At 36.3% G+C, this 19,328-nt stretch overlaps 1 protein-coding gene across 1 annotated transcript; it reads left to right on the top strand.

Annotated features, from left to right (window-relative positions):
• The first annotated feature begins 283 nt into the window (after positions 1–283).
• Positions 284–17,009, top strand: eEF1alpha2 (eukaryotic translation elongation factor 1 alpha 2). Its single transcript, XM_089647508.1, has 11 exons — positions 284–421; positions 6,392–6,625; positions 8,487–8,636; positions 9,489–9,708; positions 9,893–10,038; positions 10,136–10,268; positions 11,429–11,544; positions 12,075–12,164; positions 12,347–12,467; positions 14,936–15,102; positions 15,685–17,009. Exons 2-11 carry the CDS (start codon positions 6,452–6,454, stop codon positions 15,754–15,756), a joined length of 1,389 nt encoding a protein of 462 aa, XP_089503634.1. The 5' UTR covers positions 284–421; positions 6,392–6,451; the 3' UTR covers positions 15,757–17,009.
• The last annotated feature ends 2,319 nt before the right edge of the window (positions 17,010–19,328 follow it).

Below are 19,328 nucleotides of genomic sequence, written 5' to 3'. Positions count from 1 at the left end.
AACACAAAAATTAATTAAAATTATACGATAATTTTAAAAAACGCTGTAGGTGTAAAAAGTATGACAAATTACCCAGGTAGGAACTATTTAAATAATAACGTTTAAAAATAATAATTTGAATCGCTAAAAGAACAACAAAAAATCCACCCCCAGCGGAAGCTAGCGAACCCTTTTTCCCAACTTCCGATGTTGTTTTTCGCTGTCAAATACAGGTCTATCATCGCCGAAAATCCCGATAAATAAACGATTTTTTTGTTTCAAATTTAACATTATATTATTTGGTTATTATTGACGTGCACAAATTAGTGTATATATGCAAAATTTTATAATTATTTGTATGTATTGATCGAAGTACCACCCGGATGGACATGAGCTTGTCGCGCATGCCCGGAAAAACTTAAGACTTCAGCTGCTGCCGAGGGTGAGCACTCTCTTTTAACATTATCCCGTGTTATTCAATTTATATTGTCTGATTTACCGCTATTTCATTACCCATTAATGTATATTTACAACATTTCGCTTGCGTTTTAAAAATATTTGCGTTTAATTACGCGGTAATTTATTCCAGTGCATTTCGTCAGTACATTCGCCGGTACACATTGCATTACGCAATTAACCGGCGATGTTCCAATACCTACATAGTTTATTTTATAAGGAAAGCTTTATTATTATGTATACACAATTTTAAATGTAGCATTTTCTTTTATTATAATGTTGGCGGCTTGCATATCTAAGGCCATGCCGCCATTATTTGTCAGTTTTCAAATTATTAATTTTCTTCCGTCATAACACAATTAAATTCAATTTTATTACTCATACCCACCCGCTTTATTTTGACGAGTTAATTCGACGTTAAAAACCTACTTATTGCTTCTTTTCTACAGCTCTTATTCATTATTGTTCCTATTTCAAGGCCACAATCAGAGCAACCCTTATTAGTAAATCGATTTTTCATAGTCATTCATTGCATTTTATCATTTAAAATTTACATAAAATACACAATTTTATATTGCGTCTTAAAATGGATGCTGCCGGCGTGTAGTCTAGCAAAAATAAACTAGCAATTCAAATGCCTACGCAAAAGAAGTAAGTACCCAACTATAATTAGATTCGCGTAGAGTTGCACATTTCTCAGATGCATCACATTGCGACTTGTTTATTTTTTTGGCATTGTTTCATCACGGCAATCACATCTGTCGCAGCATTTCAACTTATTTCTCTCAGTTTGACGCAACTAAAGATTTTTACAATATATACAAGATAATATTATTATACACATAATATTTATTTTCACATTCGTCGAGATCTCCCAGATAATTGTCATTACGTATTTACAATAATAAACGTACGATTAGCTCAGCTTTTTCGTCCATTTTTTTACCTGGTAAGAAAATGTATATTTTTATCCATCGAACTATTTTTTGAATTTCGAAAAAAGCTGCTTATGAAAACGTTGCCAGAAGTTTAAAAAAAACTGGAGTTTGGTAGGCACCTAAACAATATTATGGGTACTTACCTACAACATTAAATAAATTTTAAAAACGCTTTTGTATGATCGGATGTTTGCTCTAAGCAGTGAGCGTCGCGTGGTTGGCGCTTAAAATGCAATTAAAGATAGATTGATATACAAAAATAACACCTTGGTCATACTCGTATCATTTTCTCTACGTGTCAGTAGTATATCATCATTATATCCATAACACTTGCAATTGGGTGCTATTACTCTAGTCTGATTTTTGAAATGTTTTAAATAAATTTTTCTTGACACAAAATACCTCAAATGCCCGTATAGTAGGCGGAATTATTTAAATCTCTAATGAAAAATTCATCCATAAATCCCATACTAACTAAATTGGTAATGCAGGAAATTTTGAAATGCAACCATTTATATGGTTAGCATAATATTGCGGTTTTAATCGGCTATAAAATATTTTCTGTCGGCAAATATAGCCAGTTGGGTAGCCACTTGTGGTCAGCAAGTAGAACAAGATTGATCAGCTAATAATGTCAACCCCTAACCTAACCTAACCACGTATTGATTCTGATATTTTTTTATCTGCCAACAAAAACATAGTATGATGTCCAAATGATTTAATAGATGTTTTGTTTTGCTAATATGGCCAACCATTTAATTACTTCTTATATTTTTCTGCAAAAATTTATTCGGTAGTTTTTAAAATTCTTCTATTTAAATTTCAATTTGTTTTCCGTAATGAATGAATGCAAATCTTGGAAGTGTAGATTAACCTACTTCCCGACATCCGATCGAGCTGAAACTCAGCAAATTTGTCGTCGATGACAATGCGTTCCGTCAAATTTTGGTGGCAATCATATACGCACATATATTTCTCTGACATCGGATGATATTACAGCAGTTAATATATGAGATAAATGTCTGTCCCACCCGATCGACATTTGGCGAGGTTGGTAATTGTTGGTAGGGTTGTCGACTCCTGTTCCTGGATGAGAAGGTTCAATCCACAGTCAGACCAATTAATTTTATTTTTTTAAATTTCAAAATTAGATGTAGTAATTTTTTTTCCTTTGTTCGTTTCCCATGATTTTTATTTCGGCTGACAGGTATAGGTGGGTATGTATACTCGCCATTAGACATCTTATTATGCATTTTTGTATTTTTGATGAGTCTTCAACGCTTGTGACCGTTATAATGTCAATATTTTAAGTTTACAGTTATTCCATAACTAAAATGACTAGATAGGGAATATCAGCTTAAATACGAAACTGCAACGATGTATCTTTATAATGGTGACCGGGTATGTCATCAAAATGACAGTTCAACACACCTAAAAAAGTGATATAAAGTCATGAAAAGTGATGAAACAAAAACTAGGTTAAATAGGTTACATAGGTAACTATTAAACCTAGTTTTTGTTTCATCACTTTTAATGACTCTAAATCACTTTTTAAAGATGTGTTGAATTTTCATTTAGTAACTAAACATCTCGTCCATCCAGTTCAAACGTTGGTGTGATAAAGCCGGCCGTGAGCCTTGTCAAAGACCATTTTAACCAAACAAACGTTATGCTAAAAGTAAAATTTTTCACTGTTCTGACCTTACGCGCCGCGTAATATTTAAACCACGTTTTTTTAGTAATGCTGTACGTCTGTAATGTATTTCATGTTCATGCAAAATTAATATTGATCAAATTATCAAACCGGTGCGCTGGCAACACTATTAACAAATTCAATAGGTAGGTACTTTTCGCTAAAAGGTTCAAATATGGTTCAAATGTTCTTAAATTGGGATTGCGTGATTTGCAATTTATTCCATAAAAGCTAAAAACCCACATAGCCAAAAGTATCATCAATAAAGAAATCCTGACTACCGTATTGATTAGTCTTCTTTCATGCCGAATTTACGACGAATATTACCAGTCAACCTGTCTGCGCGGTCTGTCTGGGGTTAGGCAGAGAGGTGGGGCGGAATTATGGCCATAAATAATATTAAATTATGTCTGCCACACCGGAATAATACGGATTAGAATCAAGTTTTAAAAATATCGTAGGATTCCCCTTTGGGCATGCAAGCAACATTCACGCCCACGTCAATATTTTGTAACGTGTCCTCTCTATTTATACATATCTTGGTGTTTGGAAAGTGGCGATACTAGAGGGAAACTGGTGAATCTACATCACATTTGGAGTCAATTTAATGGTATAACTTTTTTGATTTGAAGTTTGGTTGAGTAAATCGAGTTCGAAGTTTGATTTTTCAAAAAATGTTTGAAAGTCAAATTTGATAAAAATCATCCCTTTATTTAATTGCCGAAAAAAGGAAAAAAAACTCGGATTGAAAAACTAATTGTCAGATTGAAAAATTAATTGTCAGATTGAAAAAATTAATTGTCAAATTGAAAAAAATAATTATCAGATTGAAAAAATTAATTGTCAGATTGAAAAAATTAATTGTCAAATTGAAAAAAATAATTATCAGATTGAAAAAATTAATTATCAGATTGAAAAAATTAATTGTCAAATTGAAAAAAATAATTGTCAGATTGAAAAATTAATTGTCAGATTGAAAAAAAAACTTTTTTTACATCTACATTAACCGGTTTCCCGCTTGCACCAATAGTTATCGGACCCCATGTGCATTATTGCGATTTAATGAAATACCACTGCCCCACTTCGGTTTTTAATATCTTTCTTTCTTATCGAATAGTAAATTGACAAATATGGCGTCTTGTCTACATTCATACATCTATTTCACTTTTGTTTTCGGTAATGAATGAATTAATGTAAATCTTGGCAGCGGAAATTAACCCAATCCCTTATATCCGTTCGAGCTGAAACTCGGCAGATAGACTCGATGTCGATGACAATGCATTCTATCAACTTTTGCTCTGAAATCGAATGACATACAGCAGTTATTATACGATGTAAATTTCGGTCCTACCCGTTCGGCATTTGGCGAGGTTGGTGGCGTGGCCGACTACGGTTCCTGGCTAGATAATTCAAAGATTCATAGCTCATGGCGGAAATTACGTGGCAAACCGAAAATGATTCTATAGAAAATTGTTGAACATTTGCAAACTAATTCGTTGAAATCATAATATTAGATTCGCGAGCATTCGTTTCCACAATTCTTGTAAGAATCTAACAGTTTTTTCGTATTCTCGAACGTAGACATATTTATTTATGTAATTCTACTTTACGTCATACATTATTCCATTGCATTGTTGCAATACAGTGGACCATCTATGGACTAATTTTCCAATTTTTCAAACCATCCCAGATTCTTTAAGAAAAATAAAATAATGTTACTTTTTGCAGGTGTCAATGTATAAATAAAAATAGTAATCAATTATTATTAATACAGGGTTTTCCAATAAGAGGTGTCATTTTGATATTCAATCGTAAAAGATCAACGGTTTCGTTGCTTGTGTGGCACGTAGCGCCGTCTTGTTGAAAGTAAACGCTGTCCAGATCAATACCAACCAATTCCGGCCATAAAAAAAACATTAATTATCTTTCGATAGCGCAATCCATTCACCGTAACTGTTGCTCCAGCCTCATTTTTTTCGAAAAAGTAAGGTCCAATGACTCCGCCGGACCATAAACCGCACCAAACAGTCACACTTTGAGGATAGAGAGGCTTTTCAACAATAACTCTTGGGTTTTCCGAGCCCCAGATGCGACAATTTTGCTTGTTGACGAAGCCACCGAGGTGGAAATGAGCCTCATCACTCAAGATGATTTGCATTTGATTCACTCAAGTGAATTTTAATAATTTCAATGCGTTGTTGAAGCGTGTATCGTTCCATTTTTATTAATGACGTAGTTCTACTTATCAAATGTCAAAAAATGACAGCTTCAAAAGTAACATCTACCGAAGTAGCGGGCTATTCAAAATAACACCTCTTATTGGAAAACCCTGTAGTAATCAATTATTTATTCTTTTTATATTCCCATGGGACATTTGGTATATTATTGATATGCATACATTTTTTTAAATAAGGATTAAACAATGGTTGTAAAAAAATATTTCTTTCATAATACATTTTTTATTTATTTGTTATTTTTAACTGAATTTATCAGATATATTATATCTTGATCTTGATGTAAAAAAAGGGTTTAAGTATAATTTTTAAACATCGAGTTTGTTACATAAGATGTCAATATAATTGGTATATTTATTTGCTATACTATGCACTCTATGCAGGCGAGGAATTGGCGAGTTATTTCATAATTTGTTTGTGAATTGGTGACATTGAAATAGGTCCTTATACCTAGTATATCGAGTAGGTACCCTTAAATTGACTGGACTCGGAAGTTCGCGTCATATTTAGGTAGTATTTCTATCTATATAAATAAAAATGTTAATGTTCGTTTGTTCAAAATTTTAAATCTCCAAAAGTTTTTCATCGATTGCTTTGAAATTTTGACACAACTTGCATTCGATTATTAATTCATCTTTATAATATGGGTATTGTACCTGTGTACCTGTAACAGGTAAAAACATGCTTTTTAAAAAAAAACATCGCTATCTGTTGGACAAACACGCCTTTTTTTTTAAAACAGCGCCACCTGTTGGAAGTAAAATTTTCTAAAATTCTCTATCTGCACAGACAGAATGAGTCACGGCAACGCGAGCGGGGTATAACTAGTTTATAATATTGAATAACGGGAAACTAAAGGTAAAAAGGTAGAAGTAAATGAAGCATTATGCTGATGGGAATAGAAATAACCTTTTTATTTAAGCCTTGAAAGTGGCTTGCATCAAAGTTTGATTTACATCAAAATACAGGTCAGTATAATGAAGATTTTTTTGAACTGTGAATTATTCAATGTAGTGGGGGGGGGGGGTGGGGGAAATTCATAGGTTATGATAATAGAGAGCTCTAAAAAATAGTTTTTTCTTACGTTTCAGCTACGAGCAGAAACCAAATAGACATTTAATCGCCAGTAAGAAAAGAATCCATCATCCGACATGGGCAAGGAAAAGATTCATATTAACATTGTGGTGATCGGTCACGTGGACTCTGGCAAGTCCACTACCACGGGACACCTCATCTACAAGTGCGGCGGCATCGACAAGAGGACCATTGAGAAGTTCGAGAAGGAAGCGCAGGAGATGGGCAAGGGCTCCTTCAAGTACGCCTGGGTGAGTACCTAACCTTAACCTAACCTAACCTAACCTTACGACAAACTCTTTTTTATATTTATTTTTATGTGAATACCGCACAAGAGTCTCGACTGCTCCCAACCATCTAGAGCAAGTGAGACTATAGCATCCCATATTGGGATATGTTGTGAGGCTGAATATATTAGGGAGGGGAGGGAGATGGATAAGAGGAGGATAGGGATACCTGGCTATTCAAATCTGGCAACTAAACACGGCTTAATTCATTTCAAGCAACATTTCAATTCTAAATATCTGTCTTACACCAGGGCGATACTCAGAATTCCACTCCAGAATGTGCCACAAGTATACTATATATTATTTGTAATTAATAAATCGTGGAATAACACAAATTCATCAAATAAAATTTACAACGCGATTTGAACCCGCAACCTTAGGATTGCTATTCGAGAGTCTTACCCCTCGACCACGCAATCTCCGTCTACCGGAGATTGGCTGTCATCAGAGCAATCTACACAATATCATAACTGTGTGGAATGTCAGTCATAGTGAGCTCCCTTCATAGAGGATGGCAGTTACCCTTCCTCGATGAGGGTAGCCTTTTATCCTTTTTTTATTTTACATTACCTCTAACAGGACGCCTTGAAGAAAATAATTTCCGCCAGGGCCGATGTTCTTTAGGGATGCTGTGTGGATGTTTTTTATGAGGAGAAGAAGAAGTGAACGTGGGCCTTGAGGAAACCCTTGTTGTAAGATGGAGGAAACACAAAGGACGAGTTCTAGAATGACCCATTCTCATACATATGCTGGGCGCACGTTTGGCATGTTTCCCAATTGTGCGCCGGTGCTGGAATCAATGATACCAGTTCCTCCGAGCATCCTCCATTTAAATACCGGTAGAACAATGACGAAATTCCCATCTGACGCCTGTGTTCTAAAGATTGTAATTCGTTTGTTAAGATAAGAGAGTCTATCAAACGGACCGCAAAGAGTCGAGGGTTTTTATTGTGGCTGCAAAGGTGAGAATACATATATTGGTAATGATGTCACTTTCACACAATTATTTAGTTGTTTGCTACTTTGAACACAAACTATAGAGCATTGAGCTGTAAGAGAACCCGCAATATACAGGGTGTATCGGCACGTACCCGACAAACTTTAACCAGCTATTCCTTAGCATATTTGGAGTAAAAAATCTTATGTGCACTTTGCTGTCCGGTAACGTTTTTTTTTAATAAAAAAATTATTATTCATATTTTCACCACATGTCACCACTGTTTTATCCTTTGATAAAGTTTGAAAACCCATCTGGCAAATATTTTATTCGAATTCCGTTGAATAATGCACGTGTGTACCTATATTGGCGCACGTTTACAGTCACAACGAAATAGCACGGCACCATTCGTTTCATTTTTAACTATTATTATTTAGTGTGTGCGAAAGAGCGAAGACGCTTTTTGACACACTTGCTTATAACAGCTGTTTAACACGAAACGCAATGCCAATGACAGTGATGTAGTGCGGAAATTTTAGATTTTTTTGTTTTTAATTGAAAAAAAAATGCTACCGGACAGCAAAGTGCCCATAACATTTTTTACTCCAAATGTGCTAAGGAATAGCTGGTTAAAGTTTGTCGGGTTAGTGCCGATACACCCTGTATATTTATGTATGAAATTGATAGTTGACCGGATCATGATACTAAATTCAATTGCTAAAATGTCAACAGATATCACTCCTCTTAATGTTGTAGTAGAACTCTACACTACCCACTTTCACTTTTTGTTAGTGGGAATATAAGAATTCCTCTCTTTGAGCAACCTAAACCTCAAAATGATTTGTTAAAAGCTTTTGCAATGGTCATAATAATGATAATACTGTTCAGGTATTGGACAAGTTGAAGGCCGAGCGTGAACGAGGTATCACCATCGACATTGCCCTCTGGAAGTTTGAGACAGCCAAGTACTATGTCACCATCATTGATGCCCCCGGTCACAGAGATTTCATCAAGAACATGATCACAGGAACATCACAGGTAAATATAAAACACAATAATCATTCTTACAAAAATACTTACTTTGACTCTGCCGTTACATAGCTTCTGGATGGATTGGTTATGTATGCAGTTTTTACGGCTCTGTCCTCCTCGATTCGGCATACATGGCCAATCCAACTCAACATTGACTCATCACTAATTCAAACACAACACCATGTATCTATATACTCATGTATATGAATACCGCACAAGAGTCCCAACTGCTCCCAACCATCTGGAGCCAGTGACACTATCCCCAATCGGGGTATATTGTGAGGCTGAAGGTAGTAGAGAGAGGAAGGAGATTTCAATTATGAATGGTGGTTTTATACCAGGGCGATACTGAGAGTTCTTTCGATCTTTCAACTTGGAACGTGCCGCAAATATACTATGTTTATGTAATTTTAAATGAATAAATTGTGAATTAATACAAATTAATCAAATAAAATTTACTTGTGCACGCCGGGATTTGAACCCACGACCTCCAGCTTGCTAGTTGAGAGCCTTACCCCTCGACCACGGAGTCCATTAAGTGCACGTCCGCTCATGATGGACGCTGTAATGCTGTCCAAAATGTTGGTAAAGGAAGAAGCGCATCAATGTAACTCAAAAATTAATCACAATACATAATACTTTTGGCCACGAAAAGCTAAAATCATTTGAATCTTCAATTTTACCAATATCAACACTCAATGACCTGCATTAATGACCCGTAAATGACAGGGGATACTTCGGTACCATTTAACCCTGTTTCCACACGAGTGGGATAAGGAAGCGGACAAGTTGGAGTGATTGTTGGACATGGTTGTGAGGATATGTTCATGCTTAGAGTTGAATATCTCCTAATTCTAGGCTGATTGCGCGGTGCTGATCGTGGCGGCGGGCACGGGCGAGTTTGAGGCGGGCATCAGCAAGAACGGGCAGACACGCGAACACGCACTGCTGGCCTTCACGCTGGGTGTCAAGCAGCTGGTGGTGGGCGTCAACAAGATGGACAGCACTGAGCCGCCCTACCACGAGGCGCGCTACGAGGAGATCAAGAAGGAGGTGTCCTCCTATATCAAGAAGATTGGTGAGTGTACCTCTGGTTGCCTAGGCAGAATATCAACATACATAAATGAGGAATTCTGATTCTGATTCATGCATTCTAGGACAATTGAATTCACAAGCTCTAAACTTTTCTCCATACCTCAAACAACGCTGGGTACAAGTCAGCTAGTAATTCATAAAAGCCACTCTTTTGTTGTCGTTGTCAGGTTACAACCCCGCTGCCGTGGCCTTTGTACCCATCTCCGGCTGGCACGGAGACAACATGCTGGAGCCCTCAGAGAAGATGCCCTGGTTCAAGGGGTGGTTGGTCGAGCGCAAGGAGGGCAAGGTGGAGGGCAAGTGCCTCATTGAGGTAAGTTTTATTAGCATTCAATAACGATTGGTCAACATTATTCACACCTTAATGCCGCTGTAACAAACAATAAAATACTGAAATGTATTATTTACAGGCCCTGGATGCCATCCTCCCCCCCTCGCGCCCCACGGACAAGCCCCTGCGCCTGCCGCTGCAAGACGTCTATAAGATTGGTGGCATCGGGACAGTGCCGGTTGGCCGAGTGGAGACGGGGATCCTGAAGCCTGGTAACTCCGACATTATTTATTTATATTACAGAAGCAAAACAGTACACTGGTTACAGGTTTACAATTACAGATCACAGTTTTACAGTTACACAATTTACAGATATTAAATATTTCATAATGGGTACCTTTGATATGTTTCATTGTAATGTCTTATTTGTGGTAGGCACATTTAGGACAGGTTTTTCACAGTTAATTTTCAAGTTCTGTGGAAGTTATATTCAAGTTCTGTCACGATTTCAGTTTTGTGAACCAACTGACCTTAATGATATAAAAATAGAACTGAACTTTCACAGAACTTGAAAAATATCTTTGAAATTTGATACATTGTTCAAATACTGTTAAACAATTGACTAGTGTGTGTATGCGTGAGTGTGTTTTTATGTGTGAGAAGTGGTGATCTGTGAAGGAATAGTATGCTTTAAACAGTTTATATCATTGAAGTTGATGCTCCTTTTTAAATGTAGGCAGTGAATCCAAAAAATATCAATGTTGAGTTTAGATACATATTATTATAAGGTATGAAGAGGATGAATTTTCTGCTACATTTGTTTTGTATAGAGGTGTGCGGATTAGTGCTGTATGGCATGAAATACTACATACTTTCCCCTTGATTAACCGTTTGGGTGCCAATCGTCGATTTTCGTCGATTCGTGTTTTAACGAAGATTGCCGATCGTCGATTTCCGTCGATTGCGTCAGTCGTGTTCTGATTCGCGCGTACGTCTGTACGTAAAATTCTCATTTTTTTGAAACGCCTGGACTTCGGGATCCTCCTCCGCGTGATTCTAAACCAATATTCTTTAATAAAACACCGAAAAAATCATCGAAATCCTTGAAAAACAAAGAATTTATGGGGTTTTAAAAAAATATATAGTTTCATAAAAAATAATGTTTTTTTGGTGGCATTTTACAAGCAACTGTATGAATTTTTTTGGCACTCAAACGGTTAAAGGTAGTCTTAATAAAGACATAAAATTAACAATAGTGCCAATGAAATATTGCCAATAAAAACAATTGATAGATTTCTTAACTTCTACTTCCTATGGGAAGGGTAGTTCGACCTTTTACGCCGTTTTGTTGCCTTCTGCGTGTGTTTTGTGTGCTAATTATTCTACACTAGAAGTCAATAAAGTGATGATAACCTGTGATGGATTTATGCAGGAATGCTGGTGGTGTTTGCCCCGGCCGCGCTGACCACTGAAGTCAAGTCGGTGGAGATGCATCATGAAGCCCTGCAGGAGGCCGTTCCTGGAGATAATGTCGGCTTCAATGTTAAGGTGAGCGAGCATTTTCAACTTTTAATTACACCTTTTTGTAATTCTCTAAAAAGGCTAGACTTAGGAAAGGACGGCTGTGCCTTTAAAATCTGCGGCTTCAGTTAGTATCTGAGCCGACCAGCCATTTGTAACACCTTAAGAACTTTTTTTTAAAATCACTATTTTCTTGTTCGTGCTCTATACAAGAAATTTTTCCCGCCGACAAACCATTCAAGCGCTGCTGGCATTAGAATTTTGCCCTAGCTGGAATTTTTTGATATGCGATTTAATGAGAAAGTGTATAATTTTTAACAGAATTGTTCACACATGAAACACTTTACAGTTAATTTTTGATTTCCCTCAAAAATGGTCTGATATTCCAAAGATTAAACGCATCTTGTGTAGAAAGTGACCTTCCTCCTGTTTTGAACGTCTAGTGTGCAAAATTTCATCCATCTCTGAAGAAAACTGTAGATTTGTTTAAAAATAAACCTATAAGGCTACACCGGGACACTTAATATATATATAAAGGTGATGTTTATTGATTTCAGAACGTCTCAGTGAAAGAGTTGCGAAGAGGCTTTGTCGCTGGTGATTCCAAAAATAACCCACCGCGAGGAGCGCAAGACTTCATAGCACAGGTAAGCGAGCAAGTAACCCCTTCAACCCCAAACAGCTGCTTCTACAACCTGCTACCAGTCGAGGTGCCTCGTATTGGAGGATGGACTTCACTTGGTCAATTCAGATAAGATCTTGTGCAATCACAATCATAATAATTGATCCCAGATATTGAAATATTTGTTTGGGGCTGGTTTGGTTTCAGGTAATTGTGCTAAACCATCCCGGCCAGATCTCTAATGGCTACACCCCTGTACTGGATTGCCACACGGCCCACATTGCTTGCAAATTTGCTGAGATTAAAGAAAAGTGCGATCGCCGTACAGGTAAACTCTCATTCTCACTTTAAACGAGATTTTCTTTCTTCCTTTCTGAGTTTCCCTTACCGTGCAGCGCGCACCATTCATTTTGTAGTATTGGCGACGTCATTATTTTTTTGCATGTTTTATTGTTTGATTCGGATTTGGCTGGTAGCTCCAAATTAACCTCTCCCTCTTTCTCATAAAAGACGTATGTAACAAACGGAGAGGTTACAGGGGAGTTCTCAGTGGCTAACTTTCTAACTGGCATTTACTCCCAACAGAAGTAATTTGGCTGAGACATAAGAATCATAAACCGGTATTATGTTTTATTGAAGGATAAAAATTATCTTATAAATATTATAATGCAACATTTTTGTGGGTAATTGTTTTTGGCAATTTTTTATAAAATGATACTAATAGCATCTTAGTTTGGTTTTCAAAATCGATTTCAGTGAGACTTCTAATTTGCAAGTGACTCCTACAATTACTTAAAACTTTTTACTTTTTTTGTTGTTTAGTAATTAACACATTTCGGTCGAGTATTTTTTGCGCGGGCGTTATGCTGTCTCCGAATGAAAATAAAGGTCCTGTGCGAATTTCTTTAATTTTTTTTAAATCGCTATATCTTCGAAAATATTTTAATAAAAATTTCTACATAGTAACTCAGCATACCCAAGTTATAAAAGTACCAAAAGAAAATCGAATATTATTTGAAATGCAACTCAATTCACCTTGTAATATGTTTATTACGGTCCGCCTATCGGTATTTGCCCATATCTGCTTTCTTTAAATACGCCCGACATCTCTCGCTCGCTTGCACACGACAGTTGAGTAGGTAAAAAGCAGAGATTTAAATTCGAACGGGTTTCACTGTCATAAAAACCCTCATTCCAGGAATTGAATTATTACAATAACAAGTAATATACCATCCTTTTGTTGAAATACCGATGTACACGAAAGGCACGAAGATAAATATAAAAAAAAGACTTGCATTACGATTCGATAATTATGTACATATAGTTGGGACCTTTACAAAGGTATTGGTATATAATATACACTTAAAAACATTGAATAATTCTGTCTTTTCTGTCATTGAAATGAGGCCAACGCAAAAGGTAGAACAACCCTTCCCCTGTTAAACATCAATCGACCGAACGGGTAGCATTACCTTTCCCGACCGAATTGTGTTAATATAATATCAAAGTCCACCTTTAATACTCGTACAATTATTTGAATTTCACTTTTGTTTTCCGTAATGAATGAATGCAAATTTTGGAAGCGAAAATTAACCATTTGCCAAAATCTGATCGAGCTGAAACTCGCCAGAAAGACTCGTTGTCTATGACAATGCATTCTATCAACTTTTGGTATCAATCACATGCGGATATTTATGCATTACTTTGAAATCGTATGACATTATGGCAGTTGATAAACTAAATAAATGTCGGTCGTAACCAATCGGCATTGGCGAGGTTGATAGAGTTGTCGTCTACAGTTCTTGGGTAGAAAGGTTCAATCCTCAGTCAAACAAGGTTTTTGTTTTTAATTTTTAAATAAATGTATTATAGTAAAAAAACTTTGTTTATTACGGGTTGATTTTTTGACTTCACATTCATTCAAGTAACTGTAGTTTCCTAACACTTGATTTAACCCCTCCGACATTTCGCGAACTTGAAGCTAAGATGTCTTAACCGAAATGTCAATTTCACGAAAACGTTGTCTTATTACCGCCTCACAATCAAAGCTCTATAAATGAAACATTACTGAACGGAGCCGAATAGTAAAAACTGTTTTAGAAAGGTTACAAAATAGGCTTTCAAATTGTTGTATCATAAATAAATATTAACATTTGTAAATATTTAAATTTAGAATGGAAACATGAAAAATAGGTTAAAAATGACTCACGTCATGTTTTTAGGTGAAAATGGTACTAAAATCACAGATTATGTAAACAAAAATATTTATTCTATTGTATATATGTGTAATAAACACTTTTATCACCTCATTTTTTTATCATTTCATATAAAAATATTTTATAAAAATTTAATATGTGAAGCGCGCGGCGCTACCGGCAGACATTTTGCGCGGATAAAAATTTTGTGTCAATTATGCGACTGTCAGCAGATTCCTGTTTTGTATTTCCATAGACAACTTGGTAGTGATGTGTAGCTTGATCTATAATCGACCTTTTAGTTTTTGTTTGAGGGATGTAACTAAAATAATAACGGAGTAAGAACGATTTCTATGGAGAGACACGCGTTGACGTGTAAACACGCTTATTGTACTTGACTGCTGTCGTATTTTTAACGCATATATCTGCTTACGTTGCTGAGGGGTTAATACAACTTTGTTGTATTATTCCACCCGTCTTCTTATAAGAATTTGTACATACCAAACAGCCAGTAATAATATAATACTGATAATTGAAGTTCATGACGAACTGCAGAAGAGGGTAATATTAGTAAATAGTAATTTAAAAATTAATTGTCTAGGTAAAACGACAGAGGAGAATCCCAAGGCGATAAAGTCTGGTGACGCGGCCATTGTGAACCTGGTGCCCACCAAGCCACTGTGCGTGGAGTCCTTCCAGGAGTTCCCTCCGCTGGGCCGATTCGCTGTCAGGGACATGCGGCAGACTGTCGCCGTCGGAGTCATCAAGGTAACCAACCAACAGTTAGGATTTGTTTCCATTAAGCGCCATTTTCTTTTTTTGAGAGTTGTAAGGTCCTCGTTGAATGCCGATTTCAAGGCTTTTTCACCTTTTAAACAAATTATGATCAGCAGATGAGGATGACTATCATGTGGTTAAGCGTTTTAGCTTATTACAATTTTAGAGAAAGCTGTAACGCACAATCGTTTTCAATCACAAAACGCACAAGGCATTTAACGGGAACCTTTTAAATGTTGAAAAAACCAAAATGGCACTGAATGGCCAATTCATGACGGTATTACATTTGAACTTCTGTGAAACAACTGGCCCTTACTAGGGGACGCACCTTACATTTTCTAGGACAGCGAGTGAATTACCAAAAGTATACAAAAGCATAACTTTAATTAACCTGTTAAAGACCTTATTTACATAGTTTTTATCCGTACATCAATATATCTTTGACAATGTGGACACTTGATTTATTGGCATTTATATTTTTAATCTTTCCACATGTATCTTATAAAATTGTAATAGTATCTCAGCAGTATCTAGTATTTCCTTAATTAATACTAAAATATTTGTGTATTCCAGAGTGTGATATTTAAGGACCTGACAGCCGGGAAGGTAACAAAGGCAGCGGAGAAGGTGCAGAAGAAGAAATAACTAGGGAGCTCTGCTCTCGACACTAGGCCCAGCCGGGCCCCCCTCTTCCCCAGCCCCTACCCCTCTCCACCGCCCACCGCCCACTCCCAAATGGACCCCTTCTTCTACCATAAAGAGTTCCGGAGAAAAAGATGTATGAGCCACGCTGACCAAGTATCAGCATCTCCTCTCACAGAGAACTTCCAACACCTTTCTCTTCATCACTATTATTTATTGGAATGCACTCTTCACCTAATCCTTTTGCTCTTCTTCTTGGTTCACTTTCCCCGTGTTATTGTTTTTTATTCCGTTGGAAGCGTACGAAAGGAAGAACCGGTCGGTTACCGAGAAAAAGGTTGCTCCAAGTGCCAAAATGGTATTGTCACAAGTTATAATCAATTCAGAGCACACAATGAGGCAAGAGGGCCGGTGTTGTCATCACTAGATAGAGTTTATGAATTTCTCAGATTGCAGATGAGCACCTGACATCATTTCAATGTGGTGGCAATCCGTGATTTTGACTATACCAGATGAACCCTCCTCTTTATTATGCCGATGTTTTGAGTTCTTACACGCAAATGCTTGACATCAGAACTAAAGTACTAATAAGAAAATAGTATGTTTAAAATCAAACTTTCCAGACTGATTCGTTGGGTTTATTTTCAAAGACACAGGCAGCATTTGTGTATGTATTAATCATTGACTGATTGGTTCAACTGTTTGAGACGCCAAAGAGAGATTAAAACTGTTGGTGGTTCATTTTTATCAATACTGTATTACAATATTGATTAATTTTGTTTATTTATGAAGTGGTATAGAAATTTGGTTCACTATTAATCATTTTGGCAGAAGAGTTTAACTTATTTGTAAAGTATCGTCCCATTTAATCGTATTTGAACTTTACGGGAAAAGTGCACAAGAAAAAATTATTATTAATTTTTAGGATGTTTCAAAAACATGGCGTGTCTAACACGCGTTTTCATGATATCATTTTTAGATTATAGGGCTAGTGTCACACTTTATGTACAATACACCATCGCCAGTAGTTGTTGCCAGATTCCATCCATCTATGTTTGTCTTTTCATATTATATAATGCTATGCCGTGTTACTCGGCGGATATTACGCAGTCCATAGACTATAGACTCGTTGAGTCGAGTGTTTTAGATGAGGTGTGACTCTATCCTAAAAGCATGTGATTGAAAATGAGTTGTGCGGATAGAACAAGGTTTTTGAGTTTAATTGTTTGCATTGTTGTTTTGCATATTATGTTATATTGCATTGACAAATAATAATAATATTACACAACCATAAAAAAAAAAATTTTGCACCATATATTGAGGCCACAATATCATCCGGTTTTGACAAATTGTAACATTTTAAAATAAGTAATGACTTCAAGACATTTTTAAATACATCTATTTAAATTTCACTTTTGTTTTCGGTAATGAATGAATGCAAATCTTGGAAGCAGAACTTAACCCACTTGCCGACATCCGTTTGAGCTAAAACTTGGCAAATAGACTCGTTGTCGATGACTATGCATTCTGCCAACTTTTGGTGGCAATCACGGTGATATGCGCATTTCTCTGAAATCGGACGACATTATAGCAAATAATATTACAAAATGACCGTTAGTCCTACCCGATCGGCATTTGATGAGGTTGGTAAAGTTTCGAGTTTCGTAGGAAGTTTCAAATCCGAACAAACAGACATTTTAAAATAGATATATTACAGTAAAAAAAACTTAGTTTTAATGGGTTGTTTTATATTTTAAACAGCTTTATGTATTTCTCGCCAATGTTATTATTTCAATGACTTCATTTTGGCAATTGTTTTATTTTCATTTTTAATTATATTCATTATGAATTACTATTGCGTTTCTAAAGAATAGAAGAAGCATCATATAAATATCAATATACCCTGGCAATAAACACTATGTGAATGTTACGTTTAAGTTACTTAATTGAATATTTTTAAGGAAAATTTTGTTATTTATTCTTAGACATGATTTGGAGTGAAAATGGAACCAGAATTCACGCTCCGATATATTTAATACACTAGTCATGTTTTCATAATTTGGATATAGCATTTCATTCAAACTTTTTCTTTATTTCACATTTTAATAAAATCTTCATAATCCAAAATGTTTATAGAATTTGATTCTATATATACAGAGAGCATAGTCCCGAGTGATTAGAAAAGATTGCTGAAAGTTCAAAAATAAATAATCTTTTATACTTTTGGCATCATTGGTCTTTTAATATTTTTAACTCTCACCATCAATAAGTATTTTTTTATAGTTTATATCGTCATTTTTCATCATTCAATTAAATTAAAATCTCATCATATATTATAAATTTGAATTTAATCAATCACATTTTTAAAAAAAGCGCAGTTTAAATGCAATTAATTGTAGAAACTCGATTAGTTAGTGATGTATTTTTCTTGGCTCTTATCGTCATAAAAAATTTATTAAATCCCCTTTTTAATTAGCTTCTTAAAAATTATCCATTTTCAAAACCTACATGAACCATTAGCCTAAGTTGAAAAATAAAGTAAATTTCATGAATAAATCCATAACTACATAATCTTATGTAGTTAATTTGAGTAAAACATGTTGTACATCCTTTCAATATGTAGTGAAGTGTAATCTGTACTGGCTAATAAATGTTTGTTGTATTCCCGTTTCAACATTATTTGTGTGTAACCTAACATACTCATTAAATGTGTAAACCTATTACTCTCTAGTTATTATTACGGTATTAATGTATCGAGGGAGCGTTTGACGCAATCATCCCGCCTATTATACTATCAATAAAGATGCTACTTATGAAAATGTGTTTATTTATTGAGCTTGTGCCTGAATTACGTCTGCCGAGACATTGCATTCGGCCGAGCGCTCGGCTGATGTGATCAGTACAATCAGTACTAGGCCTGGTGGTGGGCGAGGCAGAGGATAGAAGCAAGGCTTAATGACTCGGTCGAGTAAGTACCTCCTCCGCCTGCATACTCAACTCGGCGCTTCACTTGCTAGCCACTCGGTCAGTGCTATCAGCTGAGTCAGTCAGTACTCCACCTAGTAGCGGGCGAGCGGTTCGGGCAAGACAGTGGATAGAAGCAAGGCTCAATGACTCGGTCGAGTAAGTACCCCCTCCGTCTTCATACTCTACTCGGCGCTTCACTTGCTCTCTACTCTGTCAGTGTGATTAGCCGAGTCAGTCGGTGAAAGTCCGTCTCTTTTTCTTCCGTGTTAACAGTGCTTCAAACTAATCTCAATGAACTGACTAGCCCACTGTCTCTTCTACATGTGACCGTCTCCACTCTCCAATAAATTGCATGGCCGAGTAACAAAGCGAGTGACTCGGCCGAGCACTCGGTAGGTGTAATTCGGCCTTAAGCATCCAAAAGAGGCTATCAACTGTCTGCGTGCAACTTATCCTAATATACTTCAAACGTGTTGCTCGCCAAACTGAGAACTCGAACCTACCGAAGCTCTTCATCAGGGCCGGATCTGGCGCTGATAATACCCATCACCTAACAGTCCTATAACATCGCCCTTGAGATTATTTTTCATAAAAATGGCGCCACACAA

The sequence above is a fragment of the Hesperophylax consimilis genome, chromosome 26 (genome assembly GCF_061612785.1).
Source record: "Hesperophylax consimilis isolate HC1 chromosome 26, BYU_Hcon_1.0, whole genome shotgun sequence".
Taxonomy (NCBI): domain Eukaryota; kingdom Metazoa; phylum Arthropoda; class Insecta; order Trichoptera; family Limnephilidae; genus Hesperophylax; species Hesperophylax consimilis.
The sequence above is the reverse complement of the archived record's forward strand: the minus strand, read 5'-3'. Positions and strand labels throughout refer to the sequence as shown.

Excerpts from the sequence above, each read along its gene's own strand:
- eEF1alpha2 (XM_089647508.1), top strand. The coding sequence starts at position 6,452 with ATGGGCAAGGAAAAGATTCATATTAACATTGTGGTGATCGGTCACGTG. Across the intron at positions 10,269-11,428 it reads GACGGGGATCCTGAAGCCTG|GAATGCTGGTGGTGTTTGCC; the intron begins GTAACTCCGACA and ends GGATTTATGCAG. Across the intron at positions 12,468-14,935 it reads AAAGTGCGATCGCCGTACAG|GTAAAACGACAGAGGAGAAT; the intron begins GTAAACTCTCAT and ends TTAATTGTCTAG.